Source organism: Panthera onca, chromosome F2 (genome assembly GCF_046562875.1).
Source record: "Panthera onca isolate mPanOnc1 chromosome F2, mPanOnc1 haplotype 2, whole genome shotgun sequence".
Lineage (NCBI taxonomy): Eukaryota > Metazoa > Chordata > Mammalia > Carnivora > Felidae > Panthera > Panthera onca.
The window spans coordinates 83,406,342-83,434,075 of record NC_138356.1 but is presented as its reverse complement, the minus strand read 5'-3'; the positions used below and the strand labels follow the sequence as shown (position 1 = coordinate 83,434,075).

At 51.1% G+C, this 27,734-nt stretch overlaps 2 protein-coding genes across 16 annotated transcripts; one reads left to right on the top strand and one right to left on the bottom strand.

Annotated features, from left to right (window-relative positions):
* Positions 1-357: 357 nt before the first annotated feature.
* On the top strand, positions 358-16,441 carry ZNF7 (zinc finger protein 7). 15 transcript variants are annotated; one of them, XR_013553812.2, is made up of 6 exons: positions 1,023-1,401; positions 2,360-2,402; positions 2,740-2,899; positions 7,978-8,094; positions 11,558-14,540; positions 15,248-16,441. XR_013553812.2 is itself a non-coding variant. In XM_078442421.2 (5 exons), exons 2-5 carry the CDS (start codon positions 2,400-2,402, stop codon positions 13,354-13,356), a joined length of 2,046 nt encoding a protein of 681 aa, XP_078298547.1. In that variant the 5' UTR covers positions 358-700; positions 2,360-2,399; the 3' UTR covers positions 13,357-16,441. The 15 variants fall into 15 exon arrangements, 14 of the variants coding, with proteins under 14 accessions (XP_078298547.1, XP_078298544.1, XP_078298543.1 ...); XM_078442421.2 differs by lacking the exon at positions 1,023-1,401 and adding an exon at positions 358-700 and having other exon boundaries at positions 2,773-2,899; positions 11,558-16,441; XM_078442418.2 differs by lacking the exon at positions 1,023-1,401 and adding an exon at positions 358-700 and having other exon boundaries at positions 11,558-16,441.
* A 5,267-nt stretch (positions 16,442-21,708) lies between these two features.
* On the bottom strand, positions 21,709-24,007 carry COMMD5 (COMM domain containing 5). Its single transcript, XM_060611706.3, has 2 exons — positions 23,888-24,007; positions 21,709-22,648 (listed from the first exon to the last, which is right to left on the bottom strand). Exon 2 carries the CDS (start codon positions 22,593-22,595, stop codon positions 21,921-21,923), a length of 675 nt encoding a protein of 224 aa, XP_060467689.1. The 5' UTR covers positions 22,596-22,648; positions 23,888-24,007; the 3' UTR covers positions 21,709-21,920.
* Positions 24,008-27,734: the final 3,727 nt, after the last annotated feature.

Here is a 27,734-nt window from a genome sequence, read left to right as displayed (position 1 = left end):
GGGGATTAGTACCTGGAGGGCGGCTGGGAAGCAGGTATGTTCCCTGTCCTTCCCAATTCTCTATTCACTCGTTTATTCATCATTTGCACAGATGCTCCCTGTGCGTAACCAGAGAGGATGTGGGACTGGTAGAGTTGAGTTAGGAGCGGCGGTGTTGCAGGCTGTGAGCGCTAGGACCGAGAGGCTCGGGAAAGGAGCTGATCTCGCCGGAGAACCCCGCAAGGCCCGCTTTTCCCTAGTACCTCCCCTCGGGGTCGGGGCGGGGGGCTGATTCAGTCCATCTCCTCCCGTAGGGTTTGCGCCAGACTTCACCGCGGCTGTCAGGGACCCCGATATTTGGGTCGTCGACGAGTCGAGTGCTAGGTCTCTTCTACCGAAAAAGTTCTGCGCATTCTCTGCCCCGCCCTTCCCGCCGCCGCCGGGGCGCATTCTTCCGCTTTAGGTGCCCTGCGCCGCCCGCCCAGCTTCAGCGGTGTCCGCGGCCTGGACCACGTGCCCCAACCACCCAGACAATACCTGCTGTCTCCACTCGGCTCCTCTGCCCTCCTCCCAAGCTAGCCGCTCCCCCGTGCCCACTCCGCCCGTGGTCGGGGCGTCTCCGTTGCCCGGTGCCTGGACCGTGCCCAGCGGGAGCTGCCTTCTGTAGAAAAGCCCGGGCACAGATCCGGTGCGGGGTCCAGCGTCCCCGAGGTGATAAGAGGTAGGCGGGGCCGGGCCCGGGCCACCTCAGGCTCTCCACCCGCTTCGCCAGGACCCCCCTCCGCCCTTTGGCCTGCACTTCCGCCACCTTCCGCGGGCCCACCCCTCCCTTGACCCCAGCCCCGCCCCTCCCTTGACCCCAGCCCCGCCCCTTCCCCCGCGCCGGGGCGGGGCGGCTGGGAACCATCGAGACGGCCGAGCCTCCGAGCCGCCCAGAACGCCCGGAAGTCTGTGAGAAGAAGAGGGAGCGTGAGCCCGAGGCCCGTTTCCGGTTTTGTCCCGCGTTTCGAGGCTCGGGCGGCGCACGGGGAGGGTGAGTGGGCGCGTCCGGCGCGGACTCGGGTTGGGGCACCTTACGTGCTCATCGCCCTCGGACGGAGTGGCAACCGGCCGACCCCCGCGTCCTCCCGCCTCCGGCACTGCGGGCCCGGCGATCCCCTGCCTCCCCGCTGGGAAGCGCGGATGTCGCGAGCGGCTTGGGGAGGCCATGGGCGCCTGGCGTGGGAGGTGGTCGAACTGCGGCCGCCTTGGCCCGCGGAGGCAGGAGGCATTTGGGCGAGTCCTGCAGGCCCGTCGCGGGATTCACCCGCGGCCTCCCACGAGGTGTAGGCCTGCTCGAGAGGGGATCCCTGATTCTCCTTTCTGCATAACTACAGCTTCTCAAGTCGTCTTTTCCCCTCATTTACTGCCCGTGGGACAGTGGTAAAAAAAGGGCTGTGCCTAGGGTAGGGTGGGGTGTTTCCCTTCTCAGGGCCTGTCCGTTTCTACTGGGAACCTGGGATCCAGCGCTTCCAGGTTCACTCTTGGCCCGTCGCAGGTGGGGGCCCACCCGACAGTGCTCACTACTGCCTGGGTCAGCTTCACTATGCCCACGGCCTGGAGCTTCCGCCCACAAGCCACTTTCTGAGCCAGAAGCTCCCATAGGAAGCCCACTTCTCATTCAGACTGCCTAGGGGAATGCCTGGGATTGGGGCCAAGTTAATGTAGATTGCTGGGGCGGGGCGGGGGGGGGGGCGGGGATTCTGAATCCGTTCCTTTTCCTAGTGTAATCCACTGTTCTGGCGTCATCCTCCAGTCACACCACCACTTCCCCTTGCTGCTTGTGAACAGCTCCATGGACTCATTCTGCCCATTCTGTTTTGCTTCAGTCCCTTTGCACATGCCTTCCCTGCTGCCTTTAGCGCCCTCCCTACCTCCATCCTCTTGGCCTAGTTAGCTCCCCTGGGAAGTGACTCATCATTAAACCAGAGTTTCCTAGTTTAAATGCTTTCAGAGTTTTCTTGCACTGGTCATGGTTGTGATGTTGTGTTTGTATCGTTAACCCTTTAGACTGTGCTTCATGATGGGAAAGTTCTCAAGCGTTGTGCACTGCTACATCCCCATTGCTTAGTCTAGCACTTACCACATGTGGCAACCACCCCTTCTGTGTCTGGAGTGATTCCCACACACCACACACTCTGAAGGATGAAGCTTTGGTGGGGAGTGGGGGAAGATACTTAAGTGCTGTGGCTATGTTGGTTCCACCTTATGTCCTTGCTAATGAACATCTGGGGTTAAAGGCAAAGGATTGGAGAACACAGTACCCTCTCAATTAGCCAGGAAGTCAGGGCTAGGGGTCCTCCAGTACCCTGACCTCTGATCCTTTCACAACTGCCAACAGGTCTCATCCAGGACACGTGGATGCCCACCCACCGAGCCTCATGGTAGGAGTCTGACTGCCTCCGTTCCCTCACTTGCTCTGTGAGGGCCCCTACCTTTTCTTCTGAGAACCCACCCTGCCCACTGGGCCTTGGCCTAGACCCTCCATTGGCCCCTTGTGGCCATTCCCAAGCTCAGGCAAGCCCATCCTCTGCCCAGACTGGGGCCCATCTGAGGCTCTTGTGGGGGGAGGTTTGTAGGTCTGGCTCCTTCCCCCTCCTTCATACTGCCACTCCCCTTGATTTTAGAGCCAAAGGGGCTTGGTGACTGTCTTGCCCAGCCCTGTGGTACATGTGGCTGAGACGCACCATGAGGTGGAGCCAGGATGGGGCTGGCACCCAGGTTTCCCTGGGGTGCTGGTGTATGTTTTTTCAGGAGGCTGTGACGTTCGGTGATGTGGCCGTGCACTTCTCGAGGGAGGAGTGGCAGTGTCTGGACCCTGGCCAGAGGGCCCTCTACAAGGAAGTGATGCTGGAGAACCACAGCAGTGTGGCTGGACTAGGTGAGGCTGCATCTTGGGACCCCCCCCCCCATCATTGGTCAGCACCCACCTACCAGGCCCTTGTCAGGGCTGTGGTTATGGGGGCCGTGGGTCTTTGTGGGTCAAGAGCTGACCCTGGGAGGTGTTGTGGTGAGTTTTGTGCATTGTAAATAACTTTTCCCGTTCTCTTGTGTTTGTTACCTTTTTAAAAAAAATTTTTAATGCTTATTTTTGAGAAAGCGAGAGAATGCAAGCAGGGGAGGGGCAAAGAGAGAGGGAGACAGAATCTGAAGCAGGCTCCAGGCTCTGAGCTGTCAGAACAGAGCCCCACGTGGGGCTGAAACTCACGAAGCATGAGATCATGACCTGAGCCGAAGTCAGGTACTTAACTGAATCGGGTGTCCCAGTGTTTGTTAACTTTGTGAGGTCAGATTTTAATGAATCAAATCCATTAGTTTTTGCCTTATGGGTTGTATCTTTGAAATTTTATTTAAAAGTTCTTTCCTCTCCAAGGTCATAGAGACAGTTTGTACGTTCGCCTGTGGACTTTATCTTTCTTGTTTAGATCTTGGCACCACATTTGTGTCTGGAGTTAGGTAGGAGTCTTGCTTTATTTTTGTTTATACACTGAGCCATTTCCTGGTATCACCGCCTAAGCAGCCCGTTGTCTTCCGTTGATTTGTGGAGCCACCTTTTTTCATGTGTGTGACTGTGTTTCTGAGCTGGCCTCGTAGTGTGTCTTAAAGCCTGGTAGGACAACTTCCCCTTTTTATTCTTTCATAAAACTTTGCTTATCTACTCGTGGGTAATAAGGTAATTCTTTCATATAAGTTTATAGTAAGTGAGTTATTCAATACTTGGAACTGGAATTTTTATTGGGAGTGCTTTGAATTTCTAGAACTAACAAGAGAAGAACTGATCTCTTCCTCATTAACTGTTCCCACCCAAGACCATGGAATGTGTCTCCATTTATTCTCTGTAATTTATTAGAATTCTAGAAATTTAGGGGCGCCTGGGTGGCTCGGTCGGTTAAGCGTCCGACTTCATTTCAAGGCATGATCTCACGGTCCGTGAGTTCGAGCCCCGCGTCGGGCTCTGTGCTGACAGCTCAGAGCCTGGAGCCCGTTTCAGATTCTGTGTCTCCCTCTCTCTCTGCCCCTCCCCTGTTCATGCTCTGTCTCTGTCTCAAAAATAAATAAACGTTAAAAAAATTAAAAAAAAAAAAAAAAAAAAAAGAATTCTAGAAATTTATTAGATTTTCTCCAGAGTGGTCTGGTCCCTTCTAGATGCTTTATTTTTGGTTGCTTTGTGAATGTATCTTTTTTTATGTTGCTATATCTTTAACTGAGTATAGCTGCTCTACAGAAATGCTTGTATTTGGTAACTTTGTTGAACTTCCTGCTGCTCTGGTGCTGTATTCTAGGAGGAGTCACCTGCAGCTGAACCAGTGGTGGTTTGCCCCTTGGTGCCCCCAGTGTCCTGGCCTTTAGCTGTGCCCAGAGCCACAGTGGTGTGTCAGACAGGACTTATGTGGATATGCCTGTTTTGTTCCTTATTTAATTTTTTTATTTGAGAGAAAGTGAACGTGTGCAAGTCGGGAAGAGGGGTAGAGTGAGAGAGGGAGAGAACCTTAGGCAGGCACCATGCTCAACAAGGAGCCCTACTTGGGGCTCGAGCCCACAGCCCTGGGATCATGACCTGAGCCAAAATCAAGAGTTGGTCTCTCAACCAGATGAACCACCCAGGCGCCCTTTGTTCCTCGTGTTAAAGGGAATACTTCAGGGCACCTGGGGGGCTCAGTCGGTTGAACGTGCAACTTCAGCTCAGGTCATGATCTCAACGGTTCGTGGGTTTGAGCCCCATGTCAAACTTTGTGCTTTGGATTCTTGGTCTCTCTCTCTGCCCCTCCCCCACTTGTGTTCTCTCTCAAAAATAAACATAGAAAAAAATCTAAAAGGAAGATTTCTAGGGGCACCTGGCTTGGTCTGTGGAGCGTGCATCTCCTTCATCTTGGGATTGTGAGTTCCAGCCCACGTTGGGTGTGGAGATGACTTAAAAAATAAATTAAAAAATAACTAAATAAAAAGACCCTCCCTTTTTTTTTTTTTTAAAAAAAGGAATACATTTAATTAACATCAGAAGTTGGCTAATCATAATCGTAAACAAATTCTTTTTCTGCATCAATTGAAGTGTTTGTATGATTTTTTCACCTTATTAGTCTAGTAAATTTTAGTAACGTGTTTTGTATTTCTGGAGTAAACTCTACTTAAATTATATTTTACATATAAATTTCAGTACTATTTTGGATTCAGCTAGGCAGTATTATGTTTCAGAGTTTTGCTTCCCTGTTCATGAGCAAAATTGACTTTTAATATGTTTCTTTTTATTGTTTTTTGTTGTTTTGTTTTTTTTTTAATGTTTATTTTTTGAGAGAGAGAGAGACAGAGAGACAGAGCATGAGTGGGTGAGGGAAAGAGAGAGAGGGAGACATAGAATCTGAAGCAGGCTTCAAGCTGTCAGCACAGAGCCCAATGTAGGGCTTGAACCCACAGACTGTGAGATCATGATCTGACCTGAGGTTGGATGTTTAACTGACTCAGCCACCCAGGCACCCCTGGGTTTTTTTTTGTTTGTTTTTTGTTTGTTTGTTTGTTTTTGTGTTTTCATTTAAAAAAGGTTTAAAAATTTTTTTTTTTGAGGAAGAGAGAAAGAGTGTGAGCGGGGGAGAGGCAGAGAGAGAGGAAGACACAGAATCCGAAGCAGGCTCCAGGCTCTGAGCTGTCAACACAGAGCCCGACGCAGGGCTTGAACTCATGAACTGTGAGATGATGACCTGAGCTGAAGTCATTTGCTTAACTGAGCCATCCAGGTGCCCCTATATGTTTTCTTTTTGTGAATTTTCTATTTTTTTGGCAAATGGCCCTTGGCATATGCGTTTCATTAGATGAACTGGGCACATTTTGCTGTCTTTAATTTCTGGAAGAATTTATGTAGGTGGAATTACAGTGTTTGGTAAAACTCACTGGTAAAACTGTCTGGGCCTTGGGGCCTTGGGCCCTTGGGAAAGGAAGGTCTTGCGCTAGTGTTTTTTGCTTTTAGTTTTGTTTTTGTTTGTTTCTTTCTTTTTTTAATGTTTATTGATTTTTGAGAGACAAGGAAGGGGCAGAGAAAGAGGGAGACACAGAATGTGAAGAAGGCTCCAAGCTCTGAGCTGTCAGCACAGAGCCCGACGCGGGGCTCAAACTCACAAACCGTGAGATCATGACCTGAGCCATAGTCAGATGCCCAAGCGACTCAGCCACCCAGGCGCCCCTGGTTTTGTTTTTTAGTGAATAATATCTGTCAAGTTTGCAAGTTTCCTTTTGTGCTGATTTTGTCATTTTTAGTTTTCCTGTAAAGTGATGTGTTCGTTTAGATTTCCAAGTTTTTTAGCATCTGTTTGTTCATAATACTCTTTATTTATTTATTTATTTTTTAATTTTTTTTTTAACGTTTTATTTATTTTTGAGACAGAGAGACAGAGCATGAACGGGGGAGGGGCAGAGAGAGAGGGAGACACAGAATCGGAAGCAGGCTCCAGGCTCTGAGCCATCAGCCCAGAGCCCGACGCGGGGCTCGAACTCACGGAACGCGAGATCGTGACCTAAGCTGAAGTCGGCTGCTTAACCGACTGAGCCACCCAGGCGCCCCTCATAATACTCTTTAATTTTTAGTCTGCATTGTGTGTGTAGTTGTTTTCCTTATTTATTTTATTTTTTCACTGTGTTGACCTCAATCAATTTTGCCACAAGAGCGGTCGTATTCATTTTTTCAGAGAACCAGGTTTTGGTTTGGCTGATCTTTCTCTGGGGGTGGGGGATAGTGTTGTTGCCTTTGTTCTCTATTTCATTGAATCCCACCCCACCTTTATTATTTTCTTCCTTTTTATTTATTTGGGTTTGCTGTGCTGTTTTGTTCCTAACTTCTTGAGTTTAATGTTTATCTCATTTGCGTTTTACTATGCTCATTTCTATAATAAATGTATTTAAAATGTAAAATTTTATTTGCAAATACTGTTTCAGCTTCATCCCATGAGTTTTGTAGTAAATAGAGCTGCTACTTAGTAATTCATTATTTAGTTTTCAAGTAGTTGTTTGTTTTTAGTTTTTTAATGTTTATTTTTGAGTGTGTGTGTGTGTGTGGTGGGGGGGGGGGGGGGAGGGGCAGAGAGAGAGAGAGAGAAAGAAACACAGAATCCGAAGCAGGGTCCAGGCTCCGAGCTGTCAGCTCAGAGCCCGATGTGGGGCTCGAACCCATGAACCGCGAGATGATGACCTGAGCCGAAGGGAGATGCTTAACTGACTGAGCCATCCAGGCGCCCCAAGTACCTAATAGCTTTGAGCTCCGTGCTGTCATAACCTTCACATCCAATTATATTTTGGGTTGGGGCACAGTGTTGTATTGTCTTGTGGACATGACTCCCTTCACATTTGGCCTAGAGTTGTTTTCTTTGTACATTCCACATGTTCTTCGAGAGAGCACGTTTCCTGCTGAGCATGGAGTCCTATGTGCACCTGAGGCCTTTATCCTGCAGGGTCTCTCTGCTTGCCCTTCCCCACCCCCACAGCCGGAAACCTGGGGGAGGGAAACCCTGACCACAGGGCTCGGCACCCTCCGAATTAAAATCCATTCATTTGTCGGCTTACTTTTGTTGTTTCTGTCTTGCTTCTTGGCCACTCCTATCTCCTGGAATGTTCCTGCCCTCTGAACTGAGGGACAGGCCATCTCTGCTGAGGGAGGTGCTGGCAGTGCCTGGCTGCTTTCTCCTAAAGCTAGACCTGGCCTGTTCCTTGCAGATTCTTTGGTGATAGATCCCCTGAGGATCCTGGCCCTCGTGTGGACGGGGATGGGCTGGGAGTCCAGGTATCTCTCATTGTCCAACTTGAGCTGGACAGAGAGGGCCACTGTGTCCAGACCCTCTCCCCATGATGTTCCCTTTGGAAGCTCTGCTTGTGCTCCAACAGCCCCCTGCCTCTTAATTCCTGGAAACCAAGAGCATTGGGCCCTGGGATGTACCCTCAGCCATGCTGACATGGTCCCCTTCTCTGCCATCCCCACAGCAGGATTCCTGGTCTTCAAGCCTGAGCTGATCTCCCGGTTGGAGCAGGGGCAGGAGCCATGGGTCCTTGACCTGAAGGGAGTCGAGGGGAGAGAGGTGGCAAGGACCTCCCTTACAGGTGAGGCTTAGGCCTGTGGCAAAGAGGTTTCCAGGTAAAGGAGTGAGGAGATGTTCGGGGAACCCATGCCCAGCAAGGGTTGAGGGTGGGAAGCTGAAGGCAGACCCCAGGGACCAGCCAAGAGGGCATGCCGGGCTGCCTGGGGGCACCACGGGGCCACAGGTGGGCCCGTTGACAGAACTGTCGCCTGGTCGTGGGGTTGTATTGGGAGAGACTGAACTACAGAAAAGCAGGGACATGAGACTCTTACGTGTTCTAGCAAAAACAGAGTTTGCTTTTCAGGCATAGGTTCAATTTCCAATTTTACTGATGTTCTTGTTAAGCAAAGTGCAAAGGTAATGATCCAAGGGAAGCACTAAGCTTGGCTCTGAGCAGCCTCTCAGGCAAACATCAGTCATCCCTGAGACAGTTGCCTCCCACCTGCCAGCAGCTCCTCCAGAACTGCTTGGGCTCCTGGGTGACCCCAGCCTCTCACATCAGGCTTCAGGGCTGTGTTGGGTCCTAGGGCTGCTGTACCAAAGCACCACAAACTTGAGGCTTAAAACCACAGAGGTTAATTGTCTCACAATTCTGGAAGCCACACGGCCAAAATCGAGGCATCAGCAGGTTCGTGTCCTGAGGTATGAGTGTATGGGCAGGAGTGTTGGGAACATTGACCCCAGCCCCCAGCCTCCTTGGCTCTATAATTGAAGGCCCTGCCTTCCTGCTTAGACCCCTTTTTGATCCTTCCTGGGAAGGAGGTAAAGCTGTAGGCTAGCCCAGTTAAAACCCAGCTCCTACTAAGTATTTCCAAGGTGGAGGAGAGATTTCAAAGAGGGTACCGTGGCGGAAAAGCTAGCTGGAGCTTTTCCATGGGTTTGTACGCAGCAAATGGTCTTTATGGTGATGAGGCAGCAGCAAAGAAAACCTCCCCACAATAAATGTAGACTTGTCACAAGCCTGAGACATAGGGCAAGAGTACGGCCTCACAGATGAAAACATGTGGAGCATGTCAGAAAAATGTAAGTACCCAGAGATGTTACCTGTGCCTGGCTAGTGCAGCAGGTAACTGAGGAGTGGCCCAGAGCGGCAGCAGGTTGCAGAGCCACACCCCTAACCCACCACCACAGCTACCTTTGTCCCCGGCACAAGAGACCTTAGTGCCTGTCAGCCTGCAGGGACAACATCTGTTGTCTGAGGGAAAACCACTTCCAGAAGGAGGCTCTGTTTTTTAACACGTGCTTGTATCCTCTCACAGGTTGTTCAGAGCTTACAGAGAAGGGCTTTCGAGTTCTGGGGTAGGATGAGAACTCTAGGCTTCAGTTATGAGTCCCCGAGGGGCCCCGTGGGCGGTGTCATGCATAGATACACACAGCGAGGCACTAGTTGAAACGGTGAGGATAGATTTTTCTTAATCCATAGTGATAAGTTGCGATGGAGAAAGTCCAGTGTGAGTGAACTCGGCTTCCATTTTTCACACATGATCAGAGCAGGCAGGGGGCGAGTGGGGTTCAGCTAGAGCCAGGAAGTGATGGATTACAAGAGCGGAAGGGAGTGGACCCTCTGACACCTACCTGGGCTTGCTGACCTCTGCTTGTGGCATCTGGGTCTTGCCCTCCCACAGAAGTTGGGAGACGACCTGTCCCTCAGGTGTGGCTGGAATAAACAGATCGTTCTGACAGCCTTGAGTTTTCTCAGGCACACACCTTAAGGAGGGCTAGGGTCATCCTAGGGAGGAAACCTTTAGCTGTAAGTAGCGACGTTAGTCTTTTGTCCTTACGGGCCAAGGATGAGGCCTGGTCGAGAAAGGCTCAGAGGAGCCTGGCTGAGCTGGTCAAGAGAGGGTCTTTGTCAGAGAAGGTGTCACTAGTAAGTAGGGTCACGTAAAAATGGGCCGTGCTGGGTACAAGTGTGACGTGGGCCCAAAGAGGAGAGGGACCATGTGGCTAGCTGAGCCTGAGGGGAAGCCTGGTGCGTCAGGAGGCTTCTCATAGACTTGGTTGCAGAAAGCCAGATGGAGGCAGACTCCAGAGAGGAGTTGGGTAGGTTTGTGGCTGCTGAACCACGTGGATTATCTTTCTCCTTCCTGTGCAGCGGGAGGTTCTAGGCTCACAACTATGGACGTTTCCACTGTGCTCTTCCTTGGCGTCCACGGTGGCCTTTGTTTTCCAGCAGGAGGGAGAGGAGAGCAGTGCGTGTCCACTGTCTCATCTCCAGAGTGGAGGGAGGCCTGGGCAGAGGACTGAGTGAGCCAGCACCATATGGCCACTCCTGCCCTGTTGAAAGGTTGTGTGATTGTGCCCCAGAGGCCAGGTAGGAGATGCCCTGTGTCATAAGAGCACAGAGAGGTTGAAGGGGCATGTGTTGGGGGAACAGAATTGGGTTCATTCCTGATTCTGTAATTAGCTGTGTGACTGGGGAACCACAAGCTCCTTCTCTGACTCACTACTGATCTCATTGGATTGTCACAAAGACTAATTGAGGAACGGCCAGGAACTAAGTGTTCCTTATGCCCAGAAGATGCTCAGTATGTGATGGCCTCTTCCTCACCCTAGGACTGACTGAGAACTTCAGATCACCGAGCTGGAGAGGGGACTGACATTAAGAGCCACCAGGAACCCTGGAACTGGGCCCCTGGAGGATATTTCTGTGGGGTAGAAATGGACTGGTTATAACAGTGGTTATTGCACTGGTTATGAAGTTGGTTGTGGTGTTAGTTATGACCCTGGGTGTGATCACAGACACCAAGGAGGTGTGTGAGTTTAGCAAGGGTACTCTCTGGGACTGCCGGTAGGAGAGGGGCTGACACTTATTTGGAGAGTCCAGAAGGAAGGCAGATGTCAGGAAGGCCTCGTGGGGGCCAGTCAGGGGTGAGTGGACTGACCAGAACCCCAAGGGAATGAGAAGGCAGTATAGGCCACCGGGTGTGGCCTTCTGGAAGCTGTGGGGCTGACGTACATGATCGGGTGTGTATCAGAGAAGGTGGCTTAGCAGCAGCTGGAGGAAGCCAAATTCAGGTCTGGGGTCCTGCTCAGTACTACCCCCCCTTCAGGCTCACCCAGGGTGTGCCCCACAGCAGCTGTCCAGCCTCATCTTCCTCGGAACCTGTCCGTTAACTCCCCTCACCACACCTCTGGATCCAGGAGCCTCTGGCACCTCAAGCCCAACCTGCCTCTTGCCACACTTGCCAGGCTCTCCATCCCAGAACTTCCTTATGGATTTTCACTCATACCGGTTCCCCACGGGACGAGCCTCTGCTGCCGTGTCCCCCCCCCCCCCCCCCACAGGAACACACGGTAGTTGAACGCATGAAGTAAAAGTGTCAACGAAGCTAAATCTTGAGAACTGTCCAAGGCCCAACTTCTGGTAGTGTTTTTCCATGTGGGTGTATTCTTGCCTGATGCAGCCTCCGCCACTGCCCCTGGTCTCTGTCCTTTCTCTGAGCACAGGGGATAAGAACCATTTTATTTCCTGTTTATTTCAGATTCTGCAGTTGGGATGGCAAGTGAGCAGGCCTGTGAGGACGTGGATGCCCTAAAATCGGAACCCTGTGTGGCCATGGTCAGAAGCTCCCCACAAGGTTTTCCTCAGAGTTCTGGCTTTAGAGACACCGCTGATTCTGAGGTCTGGTCAGAGAGTAAGCCAAGCTCCCTCCTCCAGAAAAACTGCTTGAACACTGGCACTGTGGTTCCCAGGAAGACCTTCGCCAAGGAGGGTGCCCAGGGATGTGGCGAGCTGGAGGGCATTGGCGTACTGGGTTGTCACCCTGACAAAAGTAAGGGAGGTGCTGCAGAAGGGACATCCCGAAGATGTGATATGTGTGGCAGGAGTTTCAGATCGACTTCGGACATTGCTCTGCATCAGGAAATTAATACACCGAAGAAACCTAACAGATGTCCAGAGTGTAAAAAAAAATTACCTGATTGCTTGCAGGGGAAACCTCGAAGTAACTGCCATGGAGAGAAGCCGTATGAATGTGAGGAATGTGGGAAGGTCTTCAGGTTGTGCTCGCAGCTTAATCAGCATCAGAGAATCCACACTGGAGAGAAGCCATTCAAATGCATTGAGTGTGGAAAAGCTTTTCGTCTGAGCTCAAAACTTATTCAGCATCAAAGAATTCATACTGGAGAGAAGCCTTACAGGTGTGAGGAGTGTGGAAAGGCCTTTGGTCAGAGCTCCAGCCTCATCCACCACCAGAGGGTCCACACGGGAGAGAGGCCCTATGGCTGTCGGGAGTGTGGGAAGGCCTTCAGCCAACAGTCTCAGCTGGTCAGACACCAGAGGACCCACACTGGAGAGAGGCCCTACCAGTGCCAGGAGTGTGGGAAGGCCTTCAGCCAGAGCTCAACCCTGGCTCAACACCAGCGGATGCATGCCGGGGAGAAGCCTCAACTTCCAAGAAGCCCAGGTAGTCCCAGCCATGTTGCCCATCAGAGAATTCACACTGCAGAGAAACCGTTTAAGTGCGATGAGTGTGGGAAGGCCTTCAGGTGGGTGTCTCGCCTTAGTCAGCATCAGCTGACCCACACTGGAGAGAAGCCTTATAAATGCAACAAGTGTGCAAAAGCCTTTGGTTGTAGCTCACGGCTTATTCGCCACCAGAGAACTCACACTGGAGAAAAACCATTCAAGTGTGATGAGTGTGGGAAAGGCTTTGTCCAGGGCTCACACCTAATTCAGCACCAGAGAATTCACACTGGAGAGAAACCCTACGAGTGTAGTGACTGTGGAAAAGCCTTCAGCCAGAGTTCAAGTCTCATTTACCATCAGAGAATCCATAAGGGAGAGAAGCCCTACGAGTGTGTCGAATGTGGAAAGGCTTTCAGTATGAGCACACAGCTCACAATACATCAAAGGGTCCACACTGGGGAGAGACCCTATAAGTGTACTGAATGTGGGAAGGCCTTCAGTCAAAACTCAACCCTTTTCCAACACCAGATAATTCACGCAGGAGTGAAGCCGTATGGATGTAGTGAGTGTGGGAAAGCCTTCAGCCGGAGTTCCTATCTTATTGAGCACCAGAGGATCCACACTCGTGCCCAGTGGTATCATGAATATGGGAATACCCTGGAAGCTTCTACCCATGTGAGCCGTAGAAAAGTCAGCACGGTAAAGAAACTGCATAAATGTAACGAATGTGAGAAAATATTCAGGTGGCGCTCACATCTAATCATTCATCAGAGAATTCACACTGGAGAGAAACCTTACAAATGTAACGAATGTGGCAAAGCTTTTAATCGGAGCTCACGGCTTACTCAGCATCAGAAAATTCACATGGGATAGACCACCTGTCTTTATAAATGTGTATAAATGTGAATAAACCTGCAGCCTTAACCTTAACGTATTTTATATGGGATCATTTATACCGACAAGAATTTAGAAGGTGGGGATAGATTCAGAATTGCTCCCTTAAGAAAGAAAATGTCCAAATTCGTACAAAGTGGATATATCTTTGCTGCAACGTGTGACCTTATCCCGCGCAGCAAAGCCTGTGTCCCTCAAGCCAGGGCGCACATGTGTAGACTTTGGAGTTCACGGAAGAAAGACCCCACATCCCGCGGATGAGGAAGTGTCATGGGAAAAGGCCCATGAGCCCTGCCAGACAAGTAGCTGAGAAGTTGCCCAAAGCGTCTTCCCTTAGCAGTTCCTTAGTCAGTTCCTCAGACTGGCTTCAGCAGGAAGGATGTGTTAGCTTGTGCTAGTGGAAGCCCAGAGGAAGCTGCCTTCTTCACCTGACTCCTTTTCCTCCAACTCCATCCCCATCAGAGCAACCCGGGGCTACAGCCAGAGGGCCTGGCACCAGCCTTTTCAGACAGGAGCTTGGATCAGTGCAGGCACTCCAGGAGTAGCACCTGCACCCAGGGACCTGCTCTGTGACTCTGGATGTCACTGTTCTCCGTGAAATCCAGAGTCTGTCTGCTTATCTGAGCATCGTTACAGGGTGACCATAAGAATTGAATGTGGGAGAGCTCCCTGCTCCCACACTGAGACCCCGAGCCGGCATCTCTAGCGGGACCCAGGGCAGACCTGGCCTCGGCACTGCAGAAACCGCTCATGTGAGCCCAACGGAGCTACCCGGAGGCCAGGCTGCTTACCAGACTCCCCAGAACCGCTCCTGCCACACAAACTGCCAGAACCAGGAGGGTCTGCAAGCTGCATGTGAGCCCATTGCCTTTTCCCGGATGCTGGTGGAGGTGGAGACAGACTGCTGACCCGCAGAATGAGGCTAACAGTGTTGATGGTGGCCCCGCCCTCAGGGTCCTGGCCCTGCCAACTGTGAAAAAGTTCCAGGGCACCAGAAGTCTTAGACTGGCTACTACCCACGACCACTCACTCGAGACCTGCCGATCTTTGGTGTCATTGACAGTTATCGGAGGGGTGAAATTTGGGCCGGGGACCCCTCCCCCTTGTCCCAATGGAGAGGCCCATTTCTCCCACATACAGAAAGGTAACCCAGAGGGACACAGGTCAGTCACTTCAGGATTTATTGCAACACTTGATTTGGGTCACCATCACCTGGTATGGTTAAGCCTGTGGGTAGGTCCTTGAGACACAGCCTCAATGGCCATGTGTGGTATGGCCCAACAGCAGGTTCTGGATTTGTATTAGGTGAAAATCAGGCTGGCTGATCCCTGTGTTTGCATTGGGAATTCCCCAACTTTCTGGCATTAGGAACAGCAGAGTTCAGGATGGTCAAGTCTGTGTGTTTGTGTTTCTAATACATGGACAGGGGTCTCGGCCCCACAGCAGGTCAGCCCAGTTGCCACCCACTGCTGCTCAGCCAGGCACAATGCGTGATATGTTCTTAGGCCACAGTGCTAGTCCTAGGAGTGAAGATTGTCCCCCTGGCCTGTACCTGCCCCTTTGGAAGTGGTGTTCCCAGCCCAGGTGTCAGGACGCCATGAAATCATTGTGCCCATTTCAGTGGCTGTAACCGCCTCTCCACCTGTACCTACTGCACCCAGAAGTGTGTCCAAAAGGGTCATTGCCAGAGGACCAGGGACTTTTCGTGGGCCCATGTCCCTTAGGAAGGCAGTTTGGTCACTGAATGTGCCATTCCCAGAAAGGAAACCCGTCTCTGCCACTTCTGGGTAATGATGGGACAGAGGGGTGGAAAGTTACATGAACTCTTCCAGATTCCAGCCTGAGCATGGTGCTTTCTGTCTTCTAACAGCAACCACAGGCCAGTTGAAAAGGGCCAGAGGATTCAACCTAAGTCTTCTTCACCTGGATTCTCTCTTTGGATTGATACGGTTCTAGATCAGGAGCTGACAGATTATAGCGTGTGGGCAAAATGCAGTTTGCTGTCTGTTTATGCAGCCTGTGAAAATATGTACGATGCCATTAGACTGGGTGACTCTCTTGCCTTGGGAACTACACAAGCAGATCAAAAGCTAAGCCAGAGTCCATTCCTGTAAATGCACTCCTATCTGAGAAAATGAAATTTAAGAACACCTAATCACAGTCAACTAGATTTGCCCAAATAAGGCACCTGCTTAAGCCATAACCAGTCAAACAGTTTCCCAGTTTTGCTCCTGCGTCTATAAACACCTCTCCCTTTTCTCCTGCCAGCACAGCACTCCTGATTTTTCAGTGTGGTCCTGCCTGGCTCCAGGCAGTGTTTGTTCAAATATAAACTCTTCAAAAATTTAATGTACCTCAGTTTACCTCTTAAAAGGCCTAAAAGCTAAGAAGGGTTTTTACATTTTTAAATGGGAAAAATGACTATTTTATGACGTTTGAAAAGTATGTTGAAATCACATTTCAGTGTGACCAAATAAAGTTTATTGGAACAGAGCTGGCCCTTTTGTGTGCAGGCTGGCTCTGCCCACTCTTGTATTCAAGGGCCAAGTTCACACTTGCTGGTCTCGCCTTGTTAACTTGGGTAAAATCTTCATGCCCTCCAACCTTTGAGGAATTACTTTTCCTCTCAACTCTTAGTGCGGTTTGTTCATATAAATGTCCCAATACAACCAGGAATTCAATAGAAACCACTCTAGAGTTTACATTCCAGTCTAGAGCCGCCCCTGCACAAGTGTAGGGTGAGGAGTCCTTAGCTGCATCCACGTGAGACATGTGACACTGGCCTGCCCGGCAAGACTTTGTGAAATCAAGCTGCCTCAGCACCTAAAATGCCTGGAGCCCATGAAGAGCATCTGTGTGTGTCCTGTGAGCTGGTGGCCCTTTGGCAGAGGGGGTGGAGGAGGGCCACCTGTGGGATAGTGCAAGGTTTTGGGCATTCTGTTCTACTTTAAAAGGTATTTTCCAACATGGGCTTCAGTAGATGTAACAGTGAATGTTTTTAAGAATACCCAGAACTCTATTTCAGAGTAGATATTAAAATACATACGATTTTTTTTTTTTTTTTGAAGCAGTAAGCCCATAATTTTGACTCGAAACTACTTTTTACTCAATCAGGCTAAGCTTTGATTCATGACATTGGATTGGAACCACCAAGCTTCCTGGAAGCTTCACAAAGGTGTGGGGGGTGCAGAGCCCAGGTGAGTTTACACAGTGTGCGTGGCGTGCACTCAGAACCTAGGAAATTTTTGTCGCACGAATGAATGCTGCGTTTGGGGAGCTTTGAGGTTGGGATGTTAGACACTGTCAGAAGAGGAAATGCACGAGCATCAAGAGTTTCCAAGAGGGACACCTGGCTGGCTCAGTCAGTGGAGCATGCAGCTCTTGATGTCGGGGTCGTGATTCAAGCCCCATGCATGTTGAGTGTAGAGATTATTTTTGAAAACTCTTTTCACAGAGATCTAAAATAAGATCAAGAAAATGGAAAAGGGAAATTTTTCCAAGTACAAGTGTCCATTCTCTGTACAAGACCTTGTGCAGGCTGGAGACAAAGGTGGACCTCAAGGCCTGTGAGTGGTAAGGACTGACTACAGATGAGGGTAGACAGTTGCTCTGTAGCCTAGGGGAGTCATTTGGGCACACAGGATCCACCCACCCCAGCCTGGCTGGGTTGAGGGCGGTATGGCAGAGCCACTTGCCACCTGGTTTTGCATGTCCCCAGAGACTGACAATGGTTTTTAATGCTTGAAAACAAGATGATTTTGTGACCTATGAAATTAAAAGTTCAGTGCCAGTAAGAAAGTAATTGTGCCCGTTCATTTACGTAGCGTCTGGCTGCTTGCAAGCAACATTGGCAGAGCCGACAACCCTTGTGACCTGCAAAGCTGAAATATTCCCTTGCAGCCGTCCCCTGCTGCAGCAGCTCTGCGGAGCAGCAGTGGGAAACGGAGGGAAGGCCACCTTGCAGGTGCTGTGGGAGGGACAGCGTGGTTAGGGCTGCCTTGTCCAGCCCACCATGGATGGAGAACAATGCTCTGACCCCACTGTTACTGACTGAAAGACAAAAAGCACAGACTGTCTCTTCTGGTAAACGGCTGGTGAGTGGGCAGAACATTACACCCCCACGTGTCTGGAGCCCAGCAGGAGCAGATCGCATGTGACCAGGTGCTCTGCCTGCAAGGGGCTGAGGGCCCTCCCAGAGTCTGCTGACTCTCACAGCGGACACACCAATGCACCAAACTGCCAAGCAATCCCGGTCGGTCCGCTGCACAAGGATGGGGTAGGGAGTGGTCTCTGCAACCCACAGGCGGAGCAAGGGTGTGCAGATCTGGGCACTTGCCCACTATCTGACTCCTGTAACTCTGAGCCTCCATCGGCCTATCTGTGAGTGGAAGTGTCCTCTACCTGCAAGAACTGCTGAGAGGCTTGAGGGGCTCCAAGTGAGAGCTCTGTCCTCCCTGCGAGGGCCTCTTGGGAAGGGGCTGTGTGTGTTTCTCATAGATGCCGACAGTAGGGTGGCCTGGGAAGTGCTTCTCTCTGCTCAGGTGTATTATTGAGGATCATGGGGGCCCAGCCAAGTGGCCCTTCGGTGGCACTACAGCGTGGAGCTTCCTGCTGGGGGATAAAAGCCTGGCTCAGATCCTAGGGCTCCATTCCTGGTTGCACCTACCAAATTCCAAGAATCCTGCACAGCAGAAGCCCCTGAATCTCCATGGCTTTCAGCCCTAAACGTGTGTCCTCCTGGGGCCAATAGCCACTTAAGGCACGTGAGCCAGCAGGGAGAGCCTCTTGAAGCCCCCCCCCCCCCCGGCTGAATCTCCTTACCCCTCCCAGTCACTTGCCCAGTCAGTAGACCAGGGACACTGCCACAGGGAAGCCCCATCCAGGTGGGGAGGGAAGGTGGACAGCACCCCCACCAGCTGTTTGACATCGGGCAACTCTCTAACCTCTAAGCGTTATCACCTGTGAAGCGGGGGAACTTCACACTTGTGAGTTAAAGTTGTACCTGGACTGCTCAGCACCTGTTGGTTACACCTGTAATTTCTTTGTGCATCACCAGGGACTGGCCCGTGAAGGTTGAGGAGGCTGTGCTTTGGCAATAATATCAAGGGCTTTAAAATGTTCTGCCTCATCTGTTCCCACTTCTAAACAGTTTCAATATAAAATGGTTTTACCACTAATGTCACTGTGATTTTTTTAAAAAATTTTCTGAATGTTTATTTTTGTAGGAGAGAGAGACAGAGCGTGAGCAGGGGAGGGGCAGAGAGAGAGGGAGACACAGAATCCGAAGCTCCAGGCTCCGAGCTGTCAGCACAGGGCCCTGTGCAGGGCTTGAACTCACGGACTGCAAGATCATGACATGACCGGAGCTGAAGTCGAACGCTTAACTGACTGAGCCACCCAGGCACCCCCACTGTGATTTTTAAAAGAAAAAAAGAATACAAAAGCTGCTGTGGTCTGTGTCCTCCCACCCCCACCCCCCTGGCCAAAATCTATATATTGAAACCCTAATGCCCAATGTGATGCTATGAGGGTTTGGGGCATATGGGAGGTGATTGGGATGGGTTCAGAGCCTCATGAATGGGATTAGTGCCCTTACAGAGAGACCCAAGAGAGCTCCCTCACCCCTTTAACCTTGTGAGGACACAGGGAGAAGTCTGCAGCCCTGAAGAAGGCCCTAACCCAGCCATATCGGCATCCTGATCCCAGCCTCCCAGCCTCCAGAGCTATGGGAAATCGATGTTTCAGCCACCCAGCCTGTGGTGTGTGTTTGTCTAGGTAAAATTCAGCACATCCACCAAGGGGAATGGCAGGTTTTGCAGCCATTAGCCACGACTGTCATGCTCAGGAGGGGTTAAGTGAACAGAGCTAACACAGACACACAGCACAAGTGTGAAGTCTGATGAACACAGTTTCCATGGCTGTCTATGGGCAAAGGGACTTTTAAATTTTTTTTTTTTTTTTTTTTGAGTTTCTCCAAATGTCTCATGAGTACATATTGCCTGAACATGTCTGATGGTCATGAAAGAAACACCTAGCATAGAAAGCCTCCACTGGTTGGGCAGACCTGGCACTTAGCACATGCTTCTAGGGTGGGCCAGGTAGCAGTTTGGATGGCCCAGTCCAGCTCGCATCCTTGGGGAAGCAGGGCCGAAAGATGGCAGCAGATGCTGAATGAGACACACAGGGTGCATCCCTGCTTAGCCAGGTCTGGGCCTTGCCTGGGGGGCTCGGCCTCTGAAACCCTAACTCTGAGTGTGTAGCACCACCCCACCTTGTTGTCAGCTTCCCGTGCAGCCGCCTGCTCTCTCTGCCCTTGGTGCACACCTAACTTGCCATGACCCTGTCTCAGGGAAAAGACTCAACAGAGATGGCGGGAGTGTTCTGTAAATGGCAGTGAGCAAGCACTGCCGATCTTGATGGAGCCTGACACAGAGCAGGGGGGCAGGAAGGGGGTGCTGGGTAAGGGCAGGGGTTCCAACACAGATGCATCAGGGTGACTGATGGGCACCCCAAGATCATTAGCTGTTTTCAGAGGAAGTTTTTCCATGAGACTTGTGTGACCTGGTCGCCCAGGAGAAAGCAGACCGTGAAGGCAGGGACACTGCAGGGGGAACAAGGCCCTACAGCAAATGTCTACGCAAAGAGCAGGACCCCAAGTTCCCCTACCTGGCAGGGAGGGGTTATGCTGGAAGGTGCAAGGTGGCCATGGGCCCTGAACATTCCCACAGAGTCACCCAGGAAAGATCCCGCTCCCCTCTACCCTGCACGCTCTCACTGCTAACGACTGAATCGTGTCCCCCGGCCAAAGTTCGTGTGGAAGCCTTGACCCCCAGTATGACTGTTGATGGAGATGGTGCCTTTAGGGAGGGGGTTAAGGGTAAATGGAGTCATAAGGGTGGGGCCCTGATGCATCAGGACTGGTGTCCTCAGTAAGAGAGCTCTCTTCTCTCATACACGCACGCTTCCTGAGGAAAGGCTGTCTGCAGACTAGGGACAGAAGCCTCTCACACTGTGATCTCTGACTTCCAGCCTCTGGAACTGTGAGGAAATACAGTTATGCTGTTCAAGCCATTTAATCTATGATATTTTGCTATGGCAACCTGAGCTGCCCAAGACACCCACCTAGAGGATCCCAGGAGAGGCCCCCGTTTCCCTCTCCAGATGCCAACTCAGCCCTGGCAACAGCCTCTCCACCAGGCTCCCCGACCCTGCCCTTGTGCTCTGCTCTCAACACAGCATCCAGTGAGATTATTTATTTAATTTTATGTATGTATGTATGTGTGTGTGTGTGTATGTATGTATGATTTAAAGTGTTCCCCTGTGATTTTTTTTTTAATTTTTTTTTAACTTTTATTTATTTTTGAGACAGAGAGAGACAGCATGAATGGAGGAGGGTCAGAGAGAGGGAGACCCAGAATCCGAAACAGGCTCCAGGCCCTGAGCTGTCAGCACAGAGCCCGACGCGGGGCTCGACCTCACGGACCGCGAGATCATGACCTGAGCCGAAGTCGGCCGCTTAACCAACTGAGCCACCCAGGCGCCCCCGTGAGATTCTTTTACAACCGTCAAGGGCGCCTGGGTGGCTCAGCCGGTTAAGCGTCAATTTCTGATTTCCACTCAGGTCATGACCTCACACGGAGCCTGCTTGAGATTCTGTCTCCTTGTGTCCTCCCCTGCGTGCATGTGTGCTCTCTCTCAAAAAAACTGGGAAAGAAAAGTTATTAAAACAATTGTCAGAGCCCACCCACTCTGCTCAGAACTGAGGCCCTGGGGGCCTCCACAGCCCCTCACCCAGCCGCAGCTCCACGGTCATGCACTGCCAGCTGCCCCTCCCCAGAGCCCCCATTCCTCAGACTGCTCTGTTCCCCTACCTCCTTCGGATCTTTGCTCTTAGATCATGTCCTCAAGAAGGCCCACACCATGACCCAATTTAAGATGACAGCCCAGCTCTTCCATAAGCCTGCCTCCCTTCACAGGGACCCTGCTCTATTTCTGCATCTCTCACCCTTCTCTGACAAGATACTGGTCATTTTTTACTACGCATTTTACAATGTCACCCCCTCAGCACTAGAATGTTGGCTCCACGAGGTCCAAGATTTAAGGCAGGAGAATGAATTGTCCCCCCCTAAGACATAAGGTTCATAAAAGCAAATGAGCGGAGAGCTCAAATGCTACATGGAGCCAGGCCGAGTGACCACAGTGTCCGCACCAAGGCCTTGGCCTGGACCCCAGATGATAACCGGACCACATGTGGCCACACCAGAGCAGCAGGTGCCCTCACCCAGCAACACGAGCAGCAGCCAGGGGACGGGTGGCAGTTTGGTGCCCACCCAGGGGAACGTGTTTGGTTTTGTTTTTTTATAGTTGCTTTATTTCCAGTACAAAGGGAAGAAAAAGTTGTCTTTCTTAATTAAACAGAGAATGACGTCATTACATTCAAACAGCTCCCTGAAAAATGCTTCCTGGAAGGACAGGCTTCACTTTGGAGATGCCTATCGGGGCCAGCCACCCCCAAGGGACTGGACTGGGACTGCAAGCACGGGTCAGTCCTGCAGTTTGAGCTCACACCTCTTCTCCAGGTCCGCCATCTCCTTCAGGACTAGGGCCACGCCGTACCTCAGCTCCTGGAACTTGGCTGTGGGGACCTCGAAGCGGTATGCTGACCCATCTGAAAGCTTCAGCTGCATTAGGACACTCGGCTGCAGGGAGCGGGCCAGGGCACTGGTGGAGATTGCCACGTCCACCCTCCACCACAAGCTGGCAACGTGGGGCAGCCAGGTCCCCCGCCGCCTGGCCACAGAGGTGAGGAGAAGCCGCTGGCTCCCAAACACCACGCTGGACAAGTCCGTGACCAGGTCCTGGGGGATGCAGAGCTCCCGGAGCTGGTCTTTGAAGGCGTCGGGCTTCAGGCTGGCTGGGGGCAGCCGGAGGGCCTGCTGGAGCAGTGTGTTGGTGCCGGCTAGGAGGGCGCCCAGCCTTTCCTCCGGCAGGTCTGCGCCAGCCCTGAGGCGCTGCACAGCCTCCCGACAGTCCTCTCCCTGCAGACTGCTGACCACCAGCTTCAGCAACTTTCTGAATGTGCCCCTGTCCAGGTCCCCCAGGAGCCGGGGCATTGCTGCCACTTCTGGGGGGAGCTGGGCCCCCAGGAAACTCACCCGGCTGCTGTGACTGTCACCAGGGTAATGCAGGTATGGAGATGCAGTCCCCACGGCAGACATCGCGGTCTCCTCCCTCGTGATCAGGCAGCCCAGAGGAAAGGTCCCAGCTGCAACTGCCAAGGGCGGAGGGAGAAGAGAAGCCCAGTAACTCCTCTGTCCTTTGAAGGGCCAGCAAATGAGGACTGACACGGTCTCTGCCTTGGAGAGGCGGACGGCATGAACCACTGATGACAGCCCATGTTACGGGAGGTTCCCTGAGAGCAGGTGGCAGAGGGGTCCACTCGAATCCCGCGAAGAGGAGAGCCAGGAGTGGGCAGGGAAGGGAGACGGAGTGGGGAGGAGAAGAGAACCAGAAAACAAGAGAGCTCACATAAGATCTCCAAATCCATAATGGAGAAAAGAATGAAGGAGAAGAAAAGTCCAGAGAACACAGGGACACACAGCCACGGCTGCTGCCACTGCCCACGGTAAGATCATTCAACTTTGAATTCTCACAACAGCTCTGCCAGAGCCAGTTCCTATCCTCACCTTGTCTATAAGGAAACCGGGCCTCAAACACAACTGCCAGGGCCTAGAACCAGGCCCGTCTATCGAAACTTCTCACTGTTTCCACAGCACAGGGGAAACCAGACAGTCACTCAGGCAGGAGGGGCTGAGGTACCTGGAGAAAGGTCTGTGTCATTACCTGAAGGGACGGTATAATGTCATGACACATCGCAGGTGACCGAGCCACACACCTGCTTATACAGGACGAGGGAGCACCGCCCACCTCAGCAGCTCCAAGTGCTTGAACAGAGCTCAGCCGGGCACAGATCCTGCCCCCAAGGCTCCCACCAGGCCCAGGGCGAGATGCGGCACCGCGGAGCGCTGGGGAAGCCCCGGGGGCACGGAAAGCCCTCTACGGGGTTCATCGCGCCCATTCTCCTCGGAAGGCCGGGCCTCCCCTCACCCTGCCTGTCAGAGATCATCCACTGACAAACAAGGGGTCGTCCCCCTCTGCCTGGCCACTATCAGGAACTGCCTTCCACTCGCCCCGGCCGCCGCGCTGCGCAGGCCCTGCTCCCCGGAGGCCGGCGTGCTGCCCCACGCTGACCCTCTCGGCCCACCGGCCCGGGGCAGGAGCTGACGGAGACGGCCCGATTGGAGTCGTGCCCCCTGCTCGCCGGGGCGGCCCTGGCCGCCCAAGAGCCGCCCGAGAGTCAGGCGCTGTCCGGCCCCGCCCCAAACGGCACCACATCTGCCTCTAGAGCTCCCGGATGTGGCGGCCAAGGGGCCGCGTCGCGGTCCGCGGTCCCCTCCCGGGAAGATTGATCCCATTCCCCGCACCCCAAAACCCCGAGACTTCCCCGCACCTGAACGCGCAATCCGGCACACAGCGGCCTGGCGGAGAGCGGGACCCCTGCCACGCCGGAAGCAGGGCCAGGTCCTCAGAAGCGATCCAGAGACACTTCCGGGCAGCTCTAGGACCTCGGGAGGACCCGGCCCTCTGTGATCCGGGCATCTGTGCTGACGCTGAGGGCGTCGTAGCCGCTAATCTGTTAGCAAATTTTAAGTATACGATACGATATTGTTGATTACAGACACTACACTATGTAGCAGATCTCTAGAAATTATTTGCCTTGCAAAACTGCAAGTTTGTACCCTTTGACCATCACCTCCCCCATTTCTCCCTTTCCCCAACCCCTGGCCACCGTCGTTCCAATCTCTGTTTCTAGGAGTTTGACTATTTTAGATTCCAAATGTAAGGGAAATGATACAGAATTTGTCTTTCTGTGTCTGATTTATTTCACTTAGCATAATGCCCTCTAGGTTCATCCTCGTTGTCACAAATGGCAAGATTTCCTTCTTTTTTGAAGCTGAATAAAATTCCGTCGCGTGTGTGTGTGTGTGTGTGTGTGTGTATACACAAATATATATAACACATATAGTTTGCATATATATAAATGTGATATATATGTCATATTTTCTTTATCCACTTGGTTGATAGTTTGTTTCTATATCTTGTCTATTGTGAACAATGCCCCAGTGGACATGGGAGTGCTGATATTTCTTTTTTTTTTTTTTTTAGTTTTTTTAACGTTTATTTATTTTTGAGACAGAGAGAGACAGCGCGTGAACAGGGGAGGGTCAGAGAGAGAGGGAGACACAGGATCTGAAACAGGCTCCAGGCTCTGAGCTGTCAGCACAGAGCCCGCCGTGGGGGCTCGAACTCACAGACCGTGAGATCATGACCTGAGCCGAAGTCGGACGCCCAACTGACCGAGCCACCCAGGCGCCCCGGGAGTGCTGATATTTCTTAGAGATCCTGCTTTCAATTCTTTTGGATAAATACCCAGAAGTGGGATTTTTAACTTTTTGAGGAATCTTCATACTGTTTTCCATAACGGCTGTAGCAATTTACTGTCCCACCAACAGTGCACAAGAGTTCCCTTTTCTTCACACCCTTGTCAACACTAGTTAGGTTTTTGTTTTGTTTTGTTTCGTTTTGTTTTGTTTTGTAATAGCCACCCTAACAAGTCTGAGGTTTTGATTTACATTTCCCTGGTGATTAGTGATATTGAACACTTTTTCATGTGCCTGTTAGCCATATGTATAAGTCTTCTTTGGAGAAATGTCTTTTCAGGCCTGTAGCCCATTAAAAAAAATTTTTTTTAAGTTTATTTACTTTTGACAGAGACAGAGTGCAAGCATGAGCTGGGGAGGGGCAGAGAGAGAGGGAGACACAGAATCCAAAGCAGGTTCCAGGCTCTGAGCTGTCAGCACAGAGCCTGATGCAGGGCTTGAACCCACGAACCGTGAAATCATGACCTGGGCCGAAGTCGGACACTTAACCGACTGAGCCACCCAGGCACCCCAAGAGTCTCTTATGTTTTGTCCCCTACTTGTTTTTATATTATTTTTGCTTCCCTTCCCTGTGTTCATCTGTTTTGTATCTTAAATTCCTCGTGAGTGAAGTCATATATTTGTCTTTCTCTGATTAATTTCGCTTAGCATAATACACTCTAGTTCCATCCACGTTGTTGCAAATGGCAAGATTTCATTCTTTTTGATTGCTGAGTAATACTCCAGTGTGTGCGTGCGTGTGTGTGTGTGTGTGTGTGTGTGTGGTGTGTGTACACACCATATCTTCTTTATCCATTCATCCATTGATGGACATTTGAGCCCTTTCCATACTTTGGCTATTGTTGATAGTGTTGCTATAAACATTGGGGTGCATGTGCCCCTTCAAAACAGCACACCTGTGTCCCTTGGATAAATAGCTAGTAGTGCAATTGCTAGGTCGTAAGGTAGTTCTTTATTTTTTAAATGTTTATTTATTTATTTTTGAGAGAGCGAGAATACAAGCAGGGGAAAGGGAGAGAGAGAGGGAGACACAGAATCCGAAGCAGGCTCCAGGCTCTGAGCTGTGAGCACAGAGCCCAACATGGGGCTCAAACCCACGAACTGTTGAATCATGACCTGAGCGGAAATCGGATGCTTAATCGACTCAGCCCCCGTAGGGTAGTTCTATTTTTAATTTTTTGAGGAACCTCCAGACTGTTTTCCAGAGCGGCTGCACCAGCTTGCATTCCCACCAACAATGCAAAAGAGATCCTCTTTCTCCGCATCCTTGCCAACATCTGTTGTTGCCTGAGTTGTTAATGTTAGCCTCTCTGACAGGTATAAGGTGGTAACTCATTGTGGTTTTGATTTGTATTTCCCTGATGATGAGGGATGTTGAGCATTTTTTCATGTGTTGATGGCCTCTGGATGTCTTCTTTGGAGAAGTGTCTATTCATGTCTTTTGCCCATTGTTTTCACTGGATTATTGGTTTTTTTGGGTGTTGAGTTTGATAAGTTCTTTATAGATTTTGGATACTAACCCTTTATCTGATAGGTCGTTAGCGAATATCTTCTCCCATTCCATTGGTTGCCTTTTAGTTTTGCTGATTGTTTCCTTCGCTGTGCAGAAGGCTTTTATCTTGATGAGGTCCCAGTAGTTCATTTTTGCTTTGGTTTCCCTTGCCTCCAGAGACGTGTTGAGTAAGAAGTTATTGCGGCTGAGGTCAAAGAGGTTTTTGCCTGCTTCCTCCTCTAGGATTTTGATGGCTTCTATCTTAGGTTTAGGTCTTTCATCCATTTGGAAGTCATTTTGTGTCTGGTGTAAAGAAGTGGTCCAGGTTCATTCTTCTTCATGTCGCTGTGCAGTTTTCCCAGCACCACTTGCTGAAGAGACTGTCTTTATTCCAGTGGCTATTCTTTCCTGCTTTGTTAAAGATTAGTTGGCCATACATTTGTGGGTCCATTTCTGGGTTCTCTTTATTCTGTTCCATTGATCTGAGTGTCTGTTTTTGTGTCAGTACCATACTGTCTTGATGATGACAGCTTTGTAGTATAGCTTGAAGTCCGGGATTGTGATGCCTCCTGCTTTGGTTTTCTTTTCCAAGATTGCTTTGGCTATTTTGGGGGGTCTTTTTTGGTTCCATACAAATCTTAGGATTGTTTGTTCTAGCTCTGTGAAGAATGCTGGTGTTATAAGAATTGCCCCTTGTGATTTCCAAAGTGATAGGAGTGTCTGACACAGACCCTTAGCTCCCTTGGAATTTCCTGGGTTATAGGAGTGTCTTTTGTTCTAATGAGGTGACTCTCAGTGTGCTCCTGAGTGGGTCTGAATGGAAGCTTGGAATGTTCAGTCCTACTCCCTTATCCTCCAAAGTGGAGAGAAATGGAAAATAAGTTAGTTATTGGCCACGCCCATGTGATGAAGGCACCATAAAAATCCCCCCTCCAAAAAAAGGGGCTTCAGTGAGCTTTGGGGTTGGTGAACACGTGGAGATGCAGGGAGAGTGTCATGCCTTGAGAGGTCAAAGAGGGCCCTGTCCCCCTTCCTCACCCCCGTGCATCTCCTCCATCTAGCTGTTCCTGAGCTATATTCTTCACAATAAACCGGGAATCTGGTAAGCGAAGTGTTCTCCTGAGCTCTGTGAGCCACTCTAGCAAATGATCAGACTGAGGAGGGGTCATGGAACCTCAGACTTATAGCCAGTTTGTCGGAAGTGCTGGTGACAACCTGGTCTTGGCAGTTAGCCTCTGAAGGAGGACTGAGTCCTTAACTTGTGGAGCTGCCTCTACTTCCCCTGTCTGTCCTCTGCGTTTGCACAAGGCTGGCATGCCCATCACTACCCACACTGCCCTGCTCTGACATGTCATTCTCATGCA